This window comes from Aquila chrysaetos, chromosome 5, assembly GCF_900496995.4.
Source record: "Aquila chrysaetos chrysaetos chromosome 5, bAquChr1.4, whole genome shotgun sequence".
Lineage (NCBI taxonomy): Eukaryota > Metazoa > Chordata > Aves > Accipitriformes > Accipitridae > Aquila > Aquila chrysaetos.
Genome location: NC_044008.1, coordinates 61389269 through 61409282, shown reverse-complemented (window position 1 = coordinate 61409282; position 20014 = coordinate 61389269). Strand labels below are relative to the sequence as shown.

General features: G+C 56.2%; 1 protein-coding gene across 3 annotated transcripts in view; it reads right to left on the bottom strand.

Moving 5' to 3' along the window:
* Window positions 1-20014, bottom strand: part of FRMD5 (FERM domain containing 5) — a 118513-nt gene that overhangs the window by 4929 nt on the left and 93570 nt on the right. For all 3 annotated transcript variants that reach the window (XM_030013878.2, XM_030013879.2, XM_030013880.2), the window contains exons 5-13: window positions 13432-13529; window positions 11317-11440; window positions 10155-10242; window positions 7519-7607; window positions 6267-6330; window positions 5439-5530; window positions 3344-3418; window positions 2496-2564; window positions 2207-2313 (exon numbers count right to left, since the gene is read on the bottom strand). In XM_030013878.2, the coding sequence (XP_029869738.1) occupies window positions 2207-2313; window positions 2496-2564; window positions 3344-3418; window positions 5439-5530; window positions 6267-6330; window positions 7519-7607; window positions 10155-10242; window positions 11317-11440; window positions 13432-13529 (806 nt within the window). The remainder of the gene's footprint in view (window positions 1-2206; window positions 2314-2495; window positions 2565-3343; window positions 3419-5438; window positions 5531-6266; window positions 6331-7518; window positions 7608-10154; window positions 10243-11316; window positions 11441-13431; window positions 13530-20014) is intronic.

Sequence of the window (20014 nt, the reverse complement as noted above, 5' to 3'; positions counted from 1 at the left end):
CTGCAATGATGCCGGTCCCCCCCACCAAGACCCAAACTTTCCTGCCATCTGTTTGCATCACAGGACTGACATAAAAAGCTAGAAAATCTGGAGAAAGCTGAGTCCAGCCCCAAAACTGGAGCTGCTTCGTGGTAATAATGACCGAGGGTCCAGCCAGCATGGGAGATCCCAGCCCGCTTCCCATGGCATGCATCCTGCATCCCACATTCCCACATCCCACGTTCCCGCATCCCCCTGGGGCTGCAGTCACAGGGAGCCCACAGGGACCCCTGGGGCCACTCCTGCCAAAGAAGAGCCCAGACCCCATGCAGCCCGGCAGCGCAGCGTTACCTGGTGCGGGTACGTCCCCGGGGCTGTGCGGAGCATTGCGGCTGAGGCCAGGGAGAGCCGGGAGGAGCGGCAAAGCCCCCAGAGCCCGGGCCAGCAGCCGCGGCCCCAGGGCCAGCACCCGCACCCTCACCTCCCGGCAGCAGTGGTTGACAAGCCGCAGGTGGACGCTGACTTTGGTTTTAATCTTTATCAGGCACTTCACCATGGTGGCACGGGCAGCGGCTGGCCTGGCCTGTGGCAGGGGGTGCCCGCAGGGACTGCGAGGGGGAGTGGGGACGGCTGCTCGCCCGCCGGCACAGCTGACGCAAGCAGCGCTGGAGCCACTGGCCCCGGGGTCAGGGCTATTTTGGGCTCCCACATTTCCACGGGACCAAGCTGAAGTGAGAGTGAAGAAAAGCAGCTGCTGGGGCAGGGGTGGTGCTGGGAAGCCGTGCCAGCTCAGGGTAATTTATTGTGGGAGGCTATTTAATGCTCTTGCCGCTTCGCAACAGCACGCGGGGGAGAGGGTGCTCACATTTAACTGTCTGCAGGGCTGCCGCAGCTGCCAGGCACACTCCTGCCCCCAAAATCAGCACAGACATCAGCCCTGGGATCCCTCGATGGAAACAAATACCTTTCTGCTCTGAGGGACCTGTCTATTTGGGCAGGCAGCATTTCTGCACCCTGTCCATGCTGTAGCCCAGGGAGCAGGATCAGTGCAGCTGTGCTGGGGCAGGGACTGGCCCCGCAGCCCATCCAGGAGCAGGGCACGACTGCAGGGTGCACCCCCTCCGTCACCCCACGCTCCCTGCTGTCCCCATTCCCTCGTCCACCTCCCAGTTTTCCAAACTCCGTGCACCTTCACATGGCCCTGACACACACCAGCAGCGCCCACCACACACACTGCTCTCCGTCATCCCAGCGTCACTGGGAATCAGACACTGCTGTCACCAGCGGGCACCACAGCTGCCACCAGCAGCACAGCCACAGCCCCCAGCATTGTCCCCAGCCCCGTGGGGCCGCTCCAGGGCTGGTCCCAGCGTTTTGCCCTCTGCCAACCCTCCTTCCCAGGTGCATCCCACCCCCGCACGGCCCTGGCCCCGGCTGCAGCCCTGCCCTGGGTCGGGGGGTACCAGCCTCCCCACTGCAGGCTGGCACAGAGCTCCAGCCTGGCAGACTGGCAAGCCGTGGGCGGTGGCCATCAGCCAGCCAGGAGCAGCTCCCAGGTGGGTGACAAGTTCTTTTGCAGACCAGCTTGTTCCTGTACACAGTCAGACCCCGGCCCTGCGGCTCTCAGTAACACTCTGCTCTGCTGGGACCCCGCTGGGTGCTGGTGTGCTGCTCCAGGCAGGTTTGCTTTGCTTTCAAACCAGGGCAGTGTTTGGAAGAGCGGAGTGAGGCATGCCGGCATGTGCTGGACAGGGCTGCCGGGGTGACTTCAAAGCAGGGCTCACTCACCTCTCCCCTGGGTCAGAGCTATCAGGGCAACCTGGAGCCTTTTGCTGTATTTCCAGTTTAATCTAAAGTAACACTGCTGAGAAATTCTCCTCTGCTCTGCTTCTGTACTGGAAACTTCTGTCCCACAACTGGCCCTCCACTTTGCCTGGGCTCAGCTATTGTTGCCAAACTGGTCCCAAGCTGCAAGAGCAACATCTGGTGCCGTCCAGACTTGCCATAAGGCCCTGGGGACACGTCAGTGTCCTTCCCTGCCCCAGCACCCCACATCAGCATCAGGGGCTACAAAAATCTGACTTTCAGCTGGATGTGTGCATCGGCTTTTTGTGCATGCATGTGTGCACGTGTGTGTGCACATGCACACACATGCATGGCCCCGGGGCCGGGGCTGCCCTGGCTCCCGAGCCCCGGCAGTGGCAGGGAGAGCTACCCCGTGCCCTACCTTCCATGATGGAGATGTGCACGGCTCTCCTCCGGGTGCGGGGCACGCTGCTCAGGCGGGGGCCGTGGGTGATGGAGGGGCAGCTCCGGCTCGGCACCAGCCCTGCCCTGGGGATGAGAACGAGGACAGTGTCAGAGCCCGGCCGGTGCCAGAGCCCCATGTACACGGCAGCTCTCCCGCTTTGGTCCTGTGGCTCCCTCCACCACCCCAGGGAGCCGGGTACCAAACCCCTGGGAGGCCCCGGCCCCGTGGGCTGCTCCGTGCTGCACCACTGCTGCTGGGTTCTTACCGGTGAATCTCGGGCGGCTCCCTCTTGATCTTGGCGCTGGACTCCATCACCTCCTTTGCAACGCGGCCACTGCAGGTGGTTCAAGAACAGCAGCCGTGAGGACGTGAGCACCGCACCGGCGAGCCACAAGCTCTCCCCGTGGCACACCGTGCCCCAGCACGGCCTGGCCCCCTCCCCACACACAGGGGCTGGGGCAGGGGGGCTCTCCCTGCAGCTCCAGGGAAAGCAGAAATATTTGCTGGAAATAGGAGTGATGGGAAGATCAGGGAAAGGCTGGGCTGACACTTCTGCCACCACGTTTTGCTGCTTCTCCTGGCATGAGATGCTGGACACCATGGTGTCACATCCCCTCTGGGGGGGGACAGACCATGGGCATCTGGGCCCTCCCGTGCCAGCAAGGAGGGTGCTGGCATCGTGCACCTCGCAGCTGGGGATGCACCGGGGTCTCTTGCCCTGCAGAGATACAAGGTCCCAGGTCCAGGCTCTTGCTCCAGGGCCAGGGAGGAGCAACACCCCCCCAGGAATTCAGGAATTGTGGTGATTCGTTTCACTCCATGTTGCTCTCAAAAACCAAACTCCAAAGCCCCCTGGTCCTCTCCCCTCCTCCACTCCTGTCCCTCCAAAAATCTGCCATTTTGGGGCTAGGGAGAGGGATGTCAGCTGTGAAACACAGAAAGAAGTAGCAATGGCCTCGTCGAGGCCACAGTGCTGCAGTGGGAGGACCTCCGGCAACAGGAGGACTCTTAGCAAGTCCTCGGACCGCTGCAGCCCTGAACTGCTCCCCACAGCACATCCAAAGGAGCATCCGAAAATACATCTAGTAGCTGCTACTTACTGTCATTATTTACCTGTATCGGAACCGGCTTCCCTTGAAGAACAAGTTGCTGCTGGACACCGTCCGGACCTGGCTCGACTTCTCCAACCTGCAGCAGCACCAAGAGCTGCGTAAGCACCCGGGCAGGGTACGGCCCCCGGCACCGCTTCACGGCAAAGCCTTCGCCCAGTTTTGTTTCCAATGCACCATGGTGGTGACGAGGATGGATGGCTCTGCTGATGCTCTTACAGCATCATCCCCGCCAGACTGACCCCCAGCATCAAAGGGAGGGAGCCACGTGCCGCGGGCAAATGGCAGCGGGGCCAAATTACAAGAGCAAAGCCCTGGAGATGTGAAACACCACCAGGAATGAAAAAAGCCACCGGCAGTTGTGGGGTGGCACTGGCTGGCAGGACACGAGCACCTGGACCATCATGGCATCACCCTGCAGCCCTCTCTGCCAGCACAGCATGTCCCTGCCAGCAGTGGGACCATTGCCCAGCCCGTGCCCAGGCTCCAGGATGGACCTGCTACCAATGGCTTCCCCAGCGGCTGGAGCGGGGCTTGGGCTGCAGCTCACGCCAGGTCCTCTGGGTCCCCCAGCGAGCACCTGCATGCAGGAGCTGCACAGGGCTGAAGCTCTCCAGGGAGCTAAAACCTTCACCACGACCTCTGCATTGCAGGGGTGCAGGAATCGGCCCGTCCCAGGCAGGCCGGCACTCGCTGGGGTCAGTCCAGCCAGTGGTGGGTAAAACTGCCAGGAGGGACAGTCCTGTCTCCTCCTCATCCCATGGGAGCCAGTCCCTCGCCCCGGGAGGAGCCCAGCAGCACCTTGGCCGAGCCCACAGTCCACTCCACCGGATGCATAATGCAGCGGTAATTTACTGACATGATTAATCATAAAAAGATTTGTAAAGCAATATTGCAATTTCATTTCATGTTAATATAATGAGAAATGAAACCTGCTGATTGCAGCTGCTGATTGCAGTATTCCCAAAGAGAATACATCACACGCTTTATCTCGCATCTTGCTGATTAAAATAAAACTCATTACAAAGCACAAAGCAGGCTATTTTTAAGTTCACCATGAGCAGGATGGTAAAACCAAACCATTCCGCCTGGCACCTCCCTGTTTTCTTGGCAGACAGTCCAGCCCGTGACCTCTCCCTTTTTGTTTGACAGCCCAATTAACCAAACCAGGGACAAAAATGCTGCCTTGGTGGCCATGAACCAGGGAGCCCAGAGCTCCTGGGGAAGGACAACACCTTCCCCATCCTCCCCGGGTAGGAGCTCCCACCGCCTGGGTGAGACCCACAGCCCAGAGGTCCCCCAGAGCCGGGCAGCTGGTGGGGTGGTCCCTTGAGCCACTGTCCCCAACTGCCCAGGCTTGCGGCTGCAGCCCAGACTGCACGTCATCTCCCCGGTCCCTTGAATATTTCCTATGAATAATTAACTTGTTCCCAGAGCGCTTAGATGCAAATTATTTCTGAGAGTTTTTGAGCCTTCCTCACTAAAAGGCAGGCTTTTCTAAAGCACTCTGGGGCACTGGCGCGACTTCTGTGGGATTTTCATGCAGGATTCAGCACAAACAGACCCTGTGAAGCCATTTTGAAAATCCACCCTTGAATATTAGGTCAGAAAATATTCCCTGAGCTTTGCCAGCATCCATCCCTGCCGCATCCTGCACCGGCCATGTGGCGCACTCACAGCGCCTGAGCATCCGCACACACGGGCCAGCTCCAAACAAGCTGCCGTTAACCAGGAAAATGCTAAAACATGTCTGCTGTTGCAGACAGGATGTGTGCTGGTTGCTCAGCATTAAAGGCTTAATCTCCAAACAATTAGTTTTAATGTCCTGATTAAAGGTTCGCTGTGGAGGGATGAACGCACTGCGGGGGGTGGGAGGGACCCCGTGGGGCAGAGCCCCCAGCCCGGGGGCACCGGCGCTTTTGGTGGCTGGTGACTCTGCTGGGGCCACCGGGACAGGGGTGCCACGTGGCTGGTGACAGCCAGTGCTCGAGCCCCGGTACCTGGATGGAGCCCACGGGCGGGTGCTGTGCGGGGCAGCGCCGACCCACGGGGAGATGCAGAACACACCACCGCGCGCGCCTGGGTGACCCAGCACTTACTTGTAGAAAGCCTGGTTTTCTATCCCACACTTCCAGAGGTGCTTGCAGGCTTCTGGTGTTGGGGCAAAATATGTAAGAACAATTTTCTTTTCCTAAAGGAGAAAGACAGGAAGTTGGTAGAGGAACAAGTGAGCGGTGCCCAGTGGGCAGCACGCTAGGAGTGTGGACGGAGGCCAGAGCAGCCGGAGCTGGAAAGCAGCACTGACACAGGGCAGATCCTCCTCCAGAGCCACTCAGGACAACAGGAGATGTTGGAGCATCAGCCGACACCCCAGCGCGGCGCCTCACACAAGGGATGGGCAACGATGCATGCCAGTGACCTGCCACCCACCTCCTCTGGCTTACTTGCCTTTTTGAATATCCAGAAATACATTTTTTAAAAACATCACGCTGATGGCTTGGGTGGGAGCCGATTTCAGCCAGAGGTTTTCAGGCTGATTTCATCAACCGGGGCTAACCGAGCATGATGGCGGTAACAAATAACCACAATAATCCCAAATGCAGCACGTAGCCATGGCAAGCAGGCATGGTGAGAAACTGCTGGAGGTCCCGGGCTGCTGCTCAGGGCAGAGCCCTCACCACGGCATAGCCCGGGGCTAACCTGGTGTCTGCAGGCTCTAATGCCCAGAGCAAGGTGCCAAGAGCAGCAGGGAGGTGACCCCAGCGCTGCCACTGAGCTGCAGCCCCTGCCACTGTGCCTGTGTCCTTGCACCACCAGGCACGGGGTGATGCTGCTGCAGGCTGCAGCCTGCCAAGTTCATGGAGAACCTGCTGAAGGAACGACCATGGCTGCGCTCGGGAAGTCCCACAGGAAAGGCGAGCACTCACCTCTTTCTGACTTACGTATAAATAGAAAGTCTTCCCTTCGAATTTCATTTTGGTCACCTCGTTCCTGAAAGGACAAGGACAGGCAGGTGAGATGCTACGCGGAGCCTACCGCAGCCTGGCTGGCTCATGGGCACAGCCCCGGCCAAAGCGCTTGCTGGGAGCTGCAGGGTGAGAGCTGGTGCTTTGGGGATGGCAGCGGGACAGCTTCAAGACCCGGTTTTCCATCCCTGGGAGGTGCCATGGGGCGGTGAGAGGAGCCCAGGCTCAGAAACGAGCAGCTGGAAAGGGGGATGCCCTGGGGTGAAGGTGATGGTCAGCGCGGTGTCCCAGAGTCACTCAGACCTCGTCACAGGGGCACCGGCCGGATGGCAATGCCAGCCGTGAGGGACACACTGGCCAAAATCTGAGATGCAGCAAAGACCGAGGAACAACACAACCAGGTTCAGAGGGGCTGGAGTAGCTTTTGGGAGACTCAGCCAACACGCGGATGATGCAAGTTAATGTAGACAATGTAGAAAATAATAAGTCTGGGGCAACAAAGCAAAGGGAGAGAGAGTGCAGCTCACAGGGGAGAGCCCTGCTGCGTACTGACCAGGAGCAAGCTTAGGGGCCAGGGTAGAAAAGTCCTTGGAGCCAGCAGCCCAGCGTACAGCTGCAGCAGTGGAGGCAGCCAGGCTCCAGGGCTCCTCCAAGGGTGGGACAGAGCAAGAAGTGACACCCTGAGTGCGCGGCGTGGCCCCGCTCGGTGCCGTTCTCCCTGTCCCAGGAGCGTCCCGCTGCCCCGGCAGCACAGCGACTGCATGGCACTGTGAAGAGGACCTGTTTTCTCCCCTGCTTCTCAGACGCGGGCATGCAAGCTCACGGGTGCACCGGTGCAAGTGTGTGCAGGGCATGGGATGGGTTTTCCAGCTGGCGCAGCATCGCTGCCCTCCACGTCCTCTGCTCGGAGCCCGTCCCGGCTCAGACATGGGCATTGGGTGCACTTACCACTGTCCCCTTACAGGCACGTCGCCCGTACCCCAGTGTGGTGTGAGTGCCTGGGGAAGGCACCTGGTGCTGGGACCACCCACATGCCCCATCCATGGGAGCTCACCCGAGCACCCCTTGAACACCCTGGCGTGATGCAGGGCACTCGTGGCCTCTGCCCCACACAGCACTGCGCACAACTGGCGACAGAGCGAGCAGAAGCGAGCCAGCCGGCACAGCTCCAAGGGAGCGGGGCACCGCAGGTGATGCAGGGACAGGAACTCACCATTTAATGAAGTGTACTCTCTTGTTTCCCTGCAGAACAACAAAACCGAAGGGAGTGAAGGCCAAAAACGCCGCGTTCCCCGACACATCCTGGAAGACAACACCAATTTCTCATCAAAATGTTTGAGCTGGCAAAGCTTATACATCAACGGTGACCCTCAGCCCTAAGGGTGGTGGCGATGTAGAATCCTCCGTGCCGTCTCTGCCAGCGGGACACTCCTGGCAGGTTCACCCGGACCGTGACACCCTACACACAGAGTAAAACCCGCAGCTGAATAACGGGGCAGCTGGTCCAGTGGCACTAATGAGGAGAAACCGCAATAGAGCTCTCAGCCGCAGTGGTCCCATCTGCTTACTAGTGAGGAATAAACAGCAAAGGCAGTGCCCCACCAACACTTTCACTAGTAATTAAACCAGGAAATGGTAAAAACCCATTACACTTGACTCCCTCAGAGCCCTGCACAGCCAGTGCAGCTGGGCGGCATCGAGACAGTTTAAAACCAATAATTAGTATCATGCACAGAGCAAGGCAGCAGTTTAACTTAATCATAATGTCTAGACTCCAGGGAAGTGATCATTAACTGCACTGATGTGCACAGAAAAAACAGATACATGCTGAATTTTAAAAACATTATGAAACAGTTGTGGCTGTTCAGTAATTGTTAGATTTGCCCTGACTTTTATTTGGCCGGCAGATGTTCAGATGGCTTTCAAAGGATGCTGAGCTGAAGGGAAGGTGCATGCCAGGCTCGGGATTTCTGGTGCATTGGGCTGGAAAAGCAGGCAAGGAATTTTACAGGGGCGGCTGCAGAAGAGCAATGTCTGATTGGTGTCTGCAATGTTTTCTTGGGGGAAAGCATGGCACAGGGCGTCTCAGTGGCGAGCAGAGCTGCTCCGCATCTGCAGGGCAGCTCTGCTTGCCGCTGGGATGCCCCATGCCCAGGATCTCCCCAGCTTGGCGGCACAATGCTCCCTCTCTGCTCCCAGTTGTGCCCTTCCCCGCCTTAATCAAGAGGCAAGACATCTTCTCTGCTGTTTGCTTTCCACCCCAGGACGCTGGATCTCTGTGACTTTGCTGGCACGGTGCAGGGACGGCAGGGAGCCAGCACTATGATAAGATCTTCCGAATTTGAGCAGAGAACAAATTGGTTTTAAATCCAGATTAGATCAAAAATCCGTCTTAATCTGTCAAGGGTGAATGGCTAAAAGCAGAGCCCTGAACCTCAAACCAATACCCTGCACAAGGCAAGACGTAACTCCTCAAACTCATCATGTCTGAGATGCAGCAGCCCTGTCTTGTGGAGGAAGGAAGATTTCTGTGCATCTTCACAGAAACCAGCCCGGCAGCAGCTCCTGCAGCTCAGACCTTGGGCTGCCCAAAGCGCTTTGGCTCTTTCCCAAATCCAGGGAAATCTTCAGGAAAGGGAGAAGCTGTGTCTTGGTAGAAGGACGTATCGTCCTAGGGGGTACGGACCCCCTTGCCCCTGCCCACCACTGACACAGGAACCCCCTCAGTCCTGCCCTGCCTATGGCTGGTGCTGCAGCCATGGGCAGCGAGCGGGGCAGCTCGGAGATTAATGGGGTGTCGGGCTGGAAGCTGCACAGTTTTGGAGTTGCTGCTTTGGGATGGGAGGAGTGGGAGCGAGCTCCCCATGGTTGGCGTGGAGGGGGGAGCTGGGGAGCAGGGTGCCCCCGGGAAAGGTGGGGGATGCTGGGGGAGAGGACGTAGACCTGAGGGCGCAGAGGCTCGATAGGGGCTGGGGATGCTAAATGGGGCACAGGACCCCACAGGGAAATAAGAGCAAAGCACAGACGCCCCAAGCTCCAGCGCTGAGCCAGACATGCCGAGGATTGCTCCCAGGGCAGCATGGCCCAATCCAGCCAGTTACACAGGAGAGCTGAACCGGCGTGGTGATTCAACTCCTCCATCTGGTAACCTCTTCAGCAATAACAGACTGCCAGCAAATGGGACACCCCCCCCGACCCAGGCCAGGTATATTTACTGCAATTGTGTATTTATGGGGCATAATTCAGTTAAAAGCCCCGGGGGACCACAGAGCAGGCACTGTCCTTAGAGTGAAATTCTCCATCTGCTTTGCATCCCGCATCCATCTGCATGTGATGGGATTGTAAGGGACCAGAGAGAGCCACACGCAATGACATCTACAGTCAATAAAAAGCATTTCAAACAGAAAACTGGATTACCGGCCAGGGAAGAGCAGAGTGATAGACTGTCTCTGGCAGATTAATGCTTGTTGGTTTCTCAGACACGTTACTGACCTTGTTACTGCCTCCAAATTACATGCTTTAGCAGAAGATGATCGGCCACTGTCTTTTATAGCTGTCTGCACATGAAAACACTTTTGTATGGATTCCCTAAGTACTCTCTGGAAGGACTTTGGAGTAGCCACCCTCCCCACTCCCCTCTGTGCACATGTGCCCGGTTGGGGGTGGTTTTTAAGGCTGGAGGGCTGTTGGCTACAGCACATCCCATGTACCACGGCTCTGCCAGCACCAAAGCCTGCTGACAGGTGACAAATGGCTGCACTAGGGATCAGTCACTGGTACCTCTGCAGATTGTTACCGGCTGGAGCAAGAAATCCAACGCAAGGAATAGTGTTCAGAAAACTGTTTTACCTTGCAAGGGTGTGGGTCAACCCCGTAGGTCTCCAGAGTCTGGGCTTTCCTGAGGAAATTCAGCTCTGAAGTAGCTGGTGTCTGCCCACTACAGGAGGGAAAAAAAAGTATTCCATGGTAGACATGAACGTGAAAGTCAGCCCTCAGCTACAGGGTTTCTGTTAACGACAAGAGGCATCAGTCATGGCATATTCCTGTTACATTCATTAGCACAATCAATCTGCAGCAGGAGACCAGCACTGAAACCCAGCCTTTCTTCTCCTGCCAACTTGATCTAGCAGGAGATAAGCTGAACCAGCAGCACTAGAAAGGACCAAAATTCAGGAGCATCTGCAAAATTTAGGGCTGAATTTCCTATACACAGCGCAGGCTTTTCTTCAGGTCGGGAGGAAAAGGGAGTTTGCCGGGCAGAAGGCAGCAGCCCACAGCACATAAGGGCATGGCTCTGCTGGGTTTCTGGCAGGTCGAAACCCCACTGTGCTCCCCGGGGACCGGCGCACAGCCGTCGGGTCGGGATGCTGCCCTGGAGGCAGCGCCAGTGCCATGGGAGGATGGGGCTTTGCTGACGGTGTCTCACCCCTCATGTCCCAGAGCGGGGTGAAGGCAGCGCGGGGAGGTGGCAGGAGGGGATCTATGGGGGACAGGGGGTTGGTCACTGTCCCCGCCCCACCGGGGAAGACCAGGGACCCCCTCAGGTTATGCCGGCTGAGCCAACAGCCAGGAGCAGGAGAAACCCCTCAGCCCTCCCTGAGGCAGGAGGGATCGGGGCTGACTTTGCACCAGGACCGGACTGCCACATCGCTGGCGTAATTTTTTATTTGTCTGCACTTTCTGTGGCTTGTCCTTGGCTGCTCGATCACATTTTCCTTTCAGTGAGCAGAGGTTTGGTGGGACATGGCAGCTCCTCTCGCAGGGTCATTGGTTGTGATGCTTCTATGCCACTAAAAGACCTGCTTTCCTAAAGCTTGTGCTGCTCTGCATTTTTGCTATTACCTACACTGCCAAGAGCACTGCTGGCTCTCAGCTGGATCTGATGGACCAGAGCAGGGAGTGCTCATCCCATGGCATGACTGAAAATCCCAAACAGGGATAAAAATCAGCCCAACATCAGTAATCCCTGCAGCAGCCGACACTCCCACCCAGCAAAGCCGCCCGGCCGTACCTCAGCTCTGACTTGTGGATCTCCGCAATTTTCCTCTCTAGCTTCTCCGAGTGTTTGGGGAAGAACTGGAACTTGGAGCTGTAGCCTTCTGGGTGCTTCCCTGGGTCGTAGTCCCCGATCTCAGCTGGGGGAAGGCAGAACCAGTCAGGAAGAGCAGCGCAACCCAGACCACAGCGTGCATCCCCATCCTGGCAGCGCCCACCTTGGCAGCAGAGCCAGTGGCAACCGAGCGCAGGGTCAGGGCTCAGAGCATCCCAGGAATGACACTCCGACCCAGTCATGCTTCCCATCAGGAGGGACAGTTTGTAAGGCATTAACTGCATCCAATTAATTTCACTCTTTGCTTGGGAATCACCTGGCAGCAGATGGTCACTGTCCCAGATTTATTAATTCCTCCTCAAGCTAGGTGACAAGAACCTCCTGGGAGCCGCACTAGGTCCGTGCGATGGCAGCCCCGGGGCGGTCGGCCTGGAGCACCCCTGGGGTACCCCCGGCCCCCACCCCGATCCCAGCTGGCTGGGAACAAGGCAGCGAGCAAATTCTGCTCACCCTGTGGATGCAACTGCGCCTTGAAAAAATATAATTAGTTGGAAATCTGTGATGCGACATTGAGAAAAGCTCCTTCCCCTCTTTACCTACCCCGGGGAAGCACTGCCGGGTGATCACGGGGACAGGCTGACCCAGCCGCTCTGCCCTGCAGCAGGGCTGGGGGGGCTGCATGCAATGGCTGCAGGCAGGGATTGACCCCTGCCTGCAAAACCTGCTTCAAGCCTGGGCAAGCTGCAAGCGCAGCGACAGGTCTGTCCTCAAGACAATCCCAGCAGCCCCGACCCCGAGCACTGAGACCAGGGTGCAGAAATGCCCGAGACAACCAGATTTCTGCTCTCTCCTCGGCGCGGGCTGATGCAGCTCCGCTCCCTCTCCCAGCACCCCATGGGAGTCAGCAGCGATCGCCGCTGGCATTTCACTGTAGCATGGCTCTGTAGCTGGTGTCTCCTGCCGGGATTTACAGTAATCCGGCAGCCTCCTGCCACTGGGGATGGAAGGACCTTGCTCTCATTTAATTCCCTCCAGCCTCAGGTCCTAAGTGAGATGGAGACATTACATTAATTTTTATGTTTCCTGCTTAAAACACTAGAAGGGGGGAAGTATGCCAGCACTGTGAAATAACTCCAAAATACTTTGGAGCTGGAACTTTTCTTTTTTGATTGCTGGGGCAATCCCCCCCCCCAGCTCATGCTGGGGACGGGACCACAGGCACCGCGGGACTGCAGAGAGGGGCCCCGGCACCGCGCCGAGCCAAGCACCCTTGGGTAGGGAAGCCCACTCGCACGGCCAGCATGGCGTTGCTAATGGCATGTCAAGGTGCCTTTCCACCACCAGCACCACCCAGCTCTTCCAACAGCCTGACGACCCTTCGCTGCGCGTCCAGGTGTTGCACCACACCAGGCAGACGCCACCTCCATGCTCTCAGTGCCACAGGCAGTGGAGGCAAGAGCAGGCAGGAGAACAGGCAGGAGGGCAGATCAGGCAGAAGCTTTTCAGAGGTTTTCCCACCTCCTGCTCTGAACTCCACCAGCGCGGCTGCAACTTGCTGACAAAAGCACTTTCTTTGCCGAGGCGCTCGGCAGCAAGCAATGAGCTTACCCAAGGCTGTCTTCATCCGTCCTAGCAATCAGCAAGACTGCATTTCACTCTGGAGCCCTCTTTGCAACTGCAAACTGTGGGCGCTTGCCAGTTACCGCAGGCTGTGCACAGCCCCAGAAAGAGAAGTGCTTTGTCACCGGGCTGCTTCTGCCTCTGGACAAGCACAGAACTAGGAGACACGGGCTGGATTAGCTGAGGGGATGCTCACGGGGACGCCGCTGCCCCGAATGCAGGTGGGACAGCTCAGGGAGCAGACGGCAGCGCGGTGCTTCTCCTGCGGGTGGGACCCCAACATCAACCCTCGCCCTCCTCTAGCCCAGCACTGCACGACACAAACACAGCCTTGAAGCATGAGGCCTGCACTGGCAGGATGACATTTGTATTCTAGGTGCGGTGATCTGTTGTAAGTGAAATAATGTAATCACTACTTAGCATGAAAAGCAAATTTATCTTGTCAAAAAGCATTACCTTGAAGGATATAGGCGGCCAACAAAGCAGCATCCGAAGTCTTGCAGAGGAGACGGCCGTGGTAGAGATCCCTTTTGATCTGCAGGAAGACTAAATACCTGAGGACAGAAGAGATAGTCCATTTATTAAGCAAAGTTTAAATTACCTAAACAGGCAATTTAGATGTGAAATATCTGCCACGAGACACTTGCACTAACATTTCTCTCCCAGCAGCCCATTTGCAAGACATTACACTTGCTAGGAGCAAACAAGTGCTAATTACTGGGCAGTTGCCCCAGTCAGGGCCGGTGCTGGGGCTCAGATCTACATGTCCCAGCCCTGCTCCAGCCTGCAAGGACAAGGTGCCTGCTCTGGGGCCAGCACCCGACCCGAGGGCTGATGGAGGTCTCCACCGACCCGGCTCCTCACTGGCATGGCCACTCGCAGCAGGGCAGAGCTGCCGGCAGAGACAAAGGGCTCCCTTGGGCACAGAGATACTCGGATGCGCGTTCCCACCAGGGAAAACATGGAAAGGAGGAAACTCATAGACAAGGAGGTGCTGGTCCCTTCTGCCTGCCAGCCCCCGGAGTCCCCCGTGCTGTTTCATCCTGATTTGGGCAGCGGTGCCCGAACACAATTGCAACTACCCCAGCCCATCACAAGGTCACCGGGGCCGAGGTCCCCAGGGATGATGATGCTCTGAACGGGGTCTCGTGGTCCCGAGCCCACCAGCAACTGCTGCGCTTCCTGGTCCCGGCTGCTCAGCTTCCCCACAACGTGATTTTTCTCCTTCCCCAACTTTCTGTATCCTTCCAGGTCTCTGCGTACGCATTAACTTCCCTCCTCCGTGCTCACCAATGATCAACACCACATCATCTAGAGTGAGCTACTTCTTGCGCTCACCCATCTCTATCTCCATGCCCAGTGAAAAGATAAACTATGTTGGAAAATTACATATTTGAATAAATTTAAACCTAAGTAACAGTTTGGGCTGAGTCATGTGGCAATGCGTTTGGGAAAACCTTCTGATGGTAAAACGTAAGTCATAGAGTGAAGGAGCAAAATGGAAATTGGAGTGCTCAGAAATGTGTTTAAATAATCAGACTTGCACTCTGCAATATCTCAGTCACGCTTCATTTCTCAAATCCGTATTTACGATGAGATAAACCACTAATTTTCACAGATAAAATACATTAAAGAGAAATCCAGATATTAAAGACAAATCCAGATATTAAAGTGTACTCAGTCCAAGGGAAAGTGAATATTAAGCCCAGGTTTCAGCTGCAATTGCAGGCACACCTCGAACGGCAGCAAGCAGGAGCAGCCCACCCGCCTGGGGGCTCACCCTGGGCCCATGGGGGGCCGTCAGGCCCAGACCCCAGTCCCTGGGCAGACAGCCTGAGCCCGGCTGGGCTGCAGAGCTCCACGCTCACGTCAGCTGCAGGGCACAAATGGGGCCAGAGATGGCTGCAGTCCTGACGCGGGGCTCATGCTTTACCCACGAGAAGGAGACGAGGGTCTTCTGCTCCCAGTCCGTCCATCCCCCCACCTCTGAAGCACCGGCAGTCTCAGCAGTTGATGGTCAGGGCTTCCAGCGCTCAGGGTGACAAACGCCACTGCTGCCGGAGCATCCCCGCGTCAGGCCAGCCGGGATGGAGACCCCAGGCTCGGCCGGCAAGCACCGCCGGCACCCTCGCCCAGCACCAGCCCTTCACCGCACCAGCCCTTCCCCAGCACCTACCATAGACCTCACCAAAAATGCACCATCAAATGGGCTTAACCCTGCCAATCCCCCCGGCCCCGCTTGCGTGCCCCCCACCCCGAACACCCCTGTTCCCTTTAAGCAGGGAAAGTCTGTAGATCTGAGCTGGTTTTACAAACAAAAACCTTCAGCAGGTGCCAAACAGGTTTTCCAAAGCCTTGCCCATGCCTTGGAAATCTCCCCTGGAAAGGGGAGTTTCCTGAGGCAGCACTGGGCTGTGGGGTGAGGCTGCCTTGGAAAAGGACATTAAAGATGGGAAATATTTCTGAGCTTGCAGCGGCCAGCTCCATCCAGGCTGGCTCCATCCCCCATGCTCTTTGGGTCCAGCTCCCACCCTCCACAAGGGTAAATCCCTGACCTGCATTTCAATTCTCCTTACTGTGCTTGACAACTGCAGATGTTTGCTAAGCTCTGATTAAGGGAAAGAAATACAATTAACATATTGTATGCACAGCTTAATGCCCACATAATAGCTGCCGTTACTCAGAGATGATGTCTTTGGCCATTTCACATTTAAATTAAGGCCTGATGGCTGCACAGGGTTGCAGTTGCTGGGAGTAAACCTAAAATCTGCAAACTATGTAAATTCCTCTTAAGCAAAACAAGGAGATGTATCCCTGTGAAACTATTCCTGGGCACTTCTGTGGGTCCCCTAAAGTGTGCCTGTACTAAAAACCAAATCAATCCTATCTGAGAAAGCTGATTACAGCGCATGTCCTGGCAGCAGCAAAAAGACTGGCATTCTGGACATGAAGATGCTTTTAAACAGGCCCAGCAAATGTGCACAGGGCTCTTTACAACTGCTTTCCTCCTAATCTGCATCTCCTGTCTAAGGTCAGCCTCGAAGAACCGAAATTTTCTCAGGCTTCCAAACAACAACTTAAGAGGTTTTTTAGTTTTGGGTTTTGGGTCCTTCTGTGAAACACAAGCAAAGCTTTCATTAGTTTTGTACATTATCATGGGGAAACCAAACTCCAAAAGAGTTTTTGAAACACCTCACCATCCTCTGCTTCTTCTAACTGATCCACCCAACAAAAATACAGTTTATTAATGCAAAACTGAAGTAAAAAGCTGAGCCCAGGTATATTCCAAACACGCTGCAAAGCAGGCTGCAAAAGCCCAGACATCCTCTTTCATTTGCTGCCTGCAGAAATAGACTGAAAATCCCAAGAATTAAATCCTGGAATATATTTAGCTCTATCAGTAAGCCTACTTAATTCTCGACGTGCTTAGCAAGGACCCCAGCTATTTGTCGGGAATACGTAATAGCAGCCAGAGCAAATGGAGAAATGGCAGCCCAGCACAGGACCAGGACACACAGAGGGATTCGGGGCTGCACGGCTTCAGGCTGCTGAGACTGAGCCATTATGAGCATGGGACAAGGGCTACTTGCCACCATTTGAGGGTATCTGGGGCCAAGACACTGAGGGTCCTGCAATCTGCAGCAGCTGAGTGTCCGCAGTGCGACATGGCATTTACAGCCTGCTTTGAAGATATCAAGAGAAGTCTGTGCTACTTTTGTCCCTGTTTTTCACAGGTGAGGTGTGGGGGCTTCCTTCTCCAGGACTGACGATCTCCTGCCTTGGACTAAGGTACATCACAGGTAAAAGCCGAGGTAGGAAGAGGGGAGCGCTGCAGCTGCAGACGCAAATAATAATGTTTTTTGCCTACACCTTTGTGCACAGATGCAGCTCACTGGCTCTGTCTGGAGCCCTTACCTGGCATTTTGGCAGATGGCAACCTACAAGTTTTGCACCCTTTCACACCCCAAACCTAGATCCAGGGCATAGCCAGGAAAAGCATTTCTGCAGTCATTTCTTCACACATCGCTTCTCCAGATCATCTCCCTGGCCTGGACTTCACATAAGGACACACGCGAATGACTAAAAGCAGAAGGAAAGCGAAACATTTCCCTCCTAGAGCTTGTTGTGAGACTCAGCCGGCTCCTGCTGCAGTGGTCCAGCTCCAGGGGGTCAGCAGCCAGCACTTTTTGCCCCAAACCACTTCTGAATCCTTTGAATTGATTCGATACTTTTCTTAGCAGTCCGCAGATGCCCACATGCCAGGAGTGAGCTGACCGACTTTTGACGGTACAAACAGGCCCCTGCTTCGAAGCCAGGGACAACCAGCCAAATAGTCTGAAAATCAGGACAATAAAGCGCAGCCCGGTAGAGGGGAACCGCAGATGCTGCCGACGCTGTCCCAGTGCCCGGCCAGGACCCGCTCTGCCCTCCTGCTCCTGGTCGCTCCCCGGGCAGAGCTGTCGGATGCTCCGGAGCTTCTGCTGGCAGCAGTACGAGAAGGTGAGAAATCTGCAGTGCAGCCAAGCGCTCCACACCAAAACCTGCCGCCTTCACCTGGTGGCAGCAGGGCTGGGCTGCTTTAGCATCGAAGGAAGGCTGCCAGCCCCTTAGTCATCATTTGTTTCTCTCTGGTTTTTACTGTCAATTTTTGGATGTGTTTAAGAAGAAGCAGCTTTTCCCCATGATACAACAGAGTCTAAAGGGGAACTGAATCTGTTTGGGGGTAGGCACAGACCCGGCACTGTGTGAGATCCAGCAGCTGCTGGCCTGCCTCCATCTCTGGAGCTCGAGGACAGGAGAGAAGAGAGGAGAGGAGAGAAAAGGAGAGACAAGGATAGGAGAGGTCCCTGCATGAGCTGTCCCGGGTCTTCACATGACATTGGAAGAGGACAGCTGGTGAGCAGGAGCTGCTACCCAAAAGGTGACAGTCCCCTGATCAGCCAAAGCACCCTGATGACAAATCCCAAGCCCTCTTCTGGGTGCAGGGCTGGCAAGGGACCTCGCAGCCCCAACAGTAACGCCACTGATGTGCTGGGGACAAGTGCAGGACAGACCCCAGGGGACACCACTGAGTTACAGAGGTTCATCCATGCCACTTCTCCTCTAATTACATCCTTGGCAAATGGTCCCTGCCAGAGACATGATGGGAGTCTCGGTGAGCCCTGGGGCTGACGCATCTGCCCTTCTTCACTTTCTGCGTTATAGGTTCACTTAAAGCTGCTCAACCTGGGTGAGAATGCAGTGGGGAGCAGAGTGGTCCGCATGCCCCCACCACCTGGGAGGGGGGCAGGGACCCTTTACTCCTGATCTGAGGAAAATCTGGAAAACATCTAAGCGTGGCTGAGGAACCCACTTCCAGCTTTGCTTTAAAAGGTGACAGCCGCCCCGCAGGGAGCCGCAACAGACCCAGGCATGGAGAGGGTGCATGCCACCACTGCCCCAGTGGTGGTCCCCCTCACCAAGACCCCCACCTGGGTCTGGGGTCTCGCTGCCATGGGCACACAGAGGGCCAGGCTCAGCTCTCATACCTAACATCCCAGGGGACAGCAGAGCGAGGTGAAAGCACGTTGTGGTGCCTGACACATCAGCAGGGTGATTAAAGGCAGTTCCCTCTTTTCCTTCTCTAGCAGAACTGGGGGACAAGGCCTCGTCAGCCCTCCGGGCTCTCCCAGCTCTGCCACCCCTGTGTCGAGCCCAGGCTGAGCCTACAGGCCAGGTCTGCTCCCAGTCCCACGGCATGCTGACACACTGCCTTTCACACCCTCGCCTTGTCTTACAATGCAAAATTCCCCACAGCACCTTTAAACATCTCTAGCAAATTTTATTCAGCATTTAATGAAGCCTGCGCACCCAAGACCTGCTGTGTTTGGGAACTCAAAAGCAAGGCTGGTGTCACCCACCCAGCCCTCGGGTGAGGCTGAAGCTCTTCTCGCTTCCCTGCACCACTGCACAGTGGGCAAATGATGCAGTCTGCACCCCGTGCTGGGTGCAGCAGCAGTGGAGGCACTGCAGCGGCGAGCTGCCGGCAGAGCAAGGGGTCCTGCCCTGGTCCCGGGCTGGTGGGGGACAGTGGGGTGCCCATGCCATGGCAGTGCTCTGTGCCCTTGGCATGCTCCCTCCAGCTTGCCTGCACCCGGTCCCCACCGTTTTTATTACCTTCTCTCTAACAAACCCCAGGCTTGTAAAGACAACTACGAATATTTGCAGCAATAATGGCAAAAGGTTCCAGGGGAAAAATGCAGAAACCTTTAGCAAAGGTGCCAGCCCAGCTGCCTGTGGCAGACACCCGACCCTCCACACACGGCAGGCGGCGGGGGGGCCTGGGCTGTCGTGCCCCGGAGATCCACAGTCACAGCTTGTTTTCCAAAGCTGCTGCGATTTCTCCGTGAGTGCTCTTCACGTCCTTCCTTCTGTCAGGAAGAGCGGCATGAAGAGCCCCTAAAGATAGAAACTCGAGAGAAGTGCTGTCAAGTTTCTGCATCTCAGTTTATCACCCATTTCTCCTAGAGCATTCATGCCCCTTACGTAAAAGGGATGCGGCTAATTACTTGCAGGAGACATCAAGGGAACTGGAGACACTCAAACCCTTCCCGACAGACCAAGCACACGTAATGGCACCTTGAGCTAAGGACATGCTCAGGCACTGGCACTAACAGCTGATTCAGAAGTGGCAAGAGTTAGCAGAAGCAGAACATGGACTCTCGCAGGAGAACGGCTGCTCCTGCTTGAACCCACCTTCCTGCACTGACTGGGACCAGGGGGTTCCAGCTGGAAGGAGAGATTTTGGAGAGCTGCAGGGAAGGGCACACACCTGGTGCAGCCCAGGAGCCGTTCTGCATTGGCAGGATGGTACCGAAGCCGCGATGGACATTATGGTGAGCAGTGCTGCACTCTGAGCACTTTGCCCTGGAAACGTGGTTTTTGTAACCAACGGCGGCCAAAGACCGAGTCAGTGGGTTTAAATGCACGGCTAGTGCTCCCTGCCAGGCACGGCGGCTCCACACACAAAGCACAGGTGGGGAGTTCCACACTTTTCCCC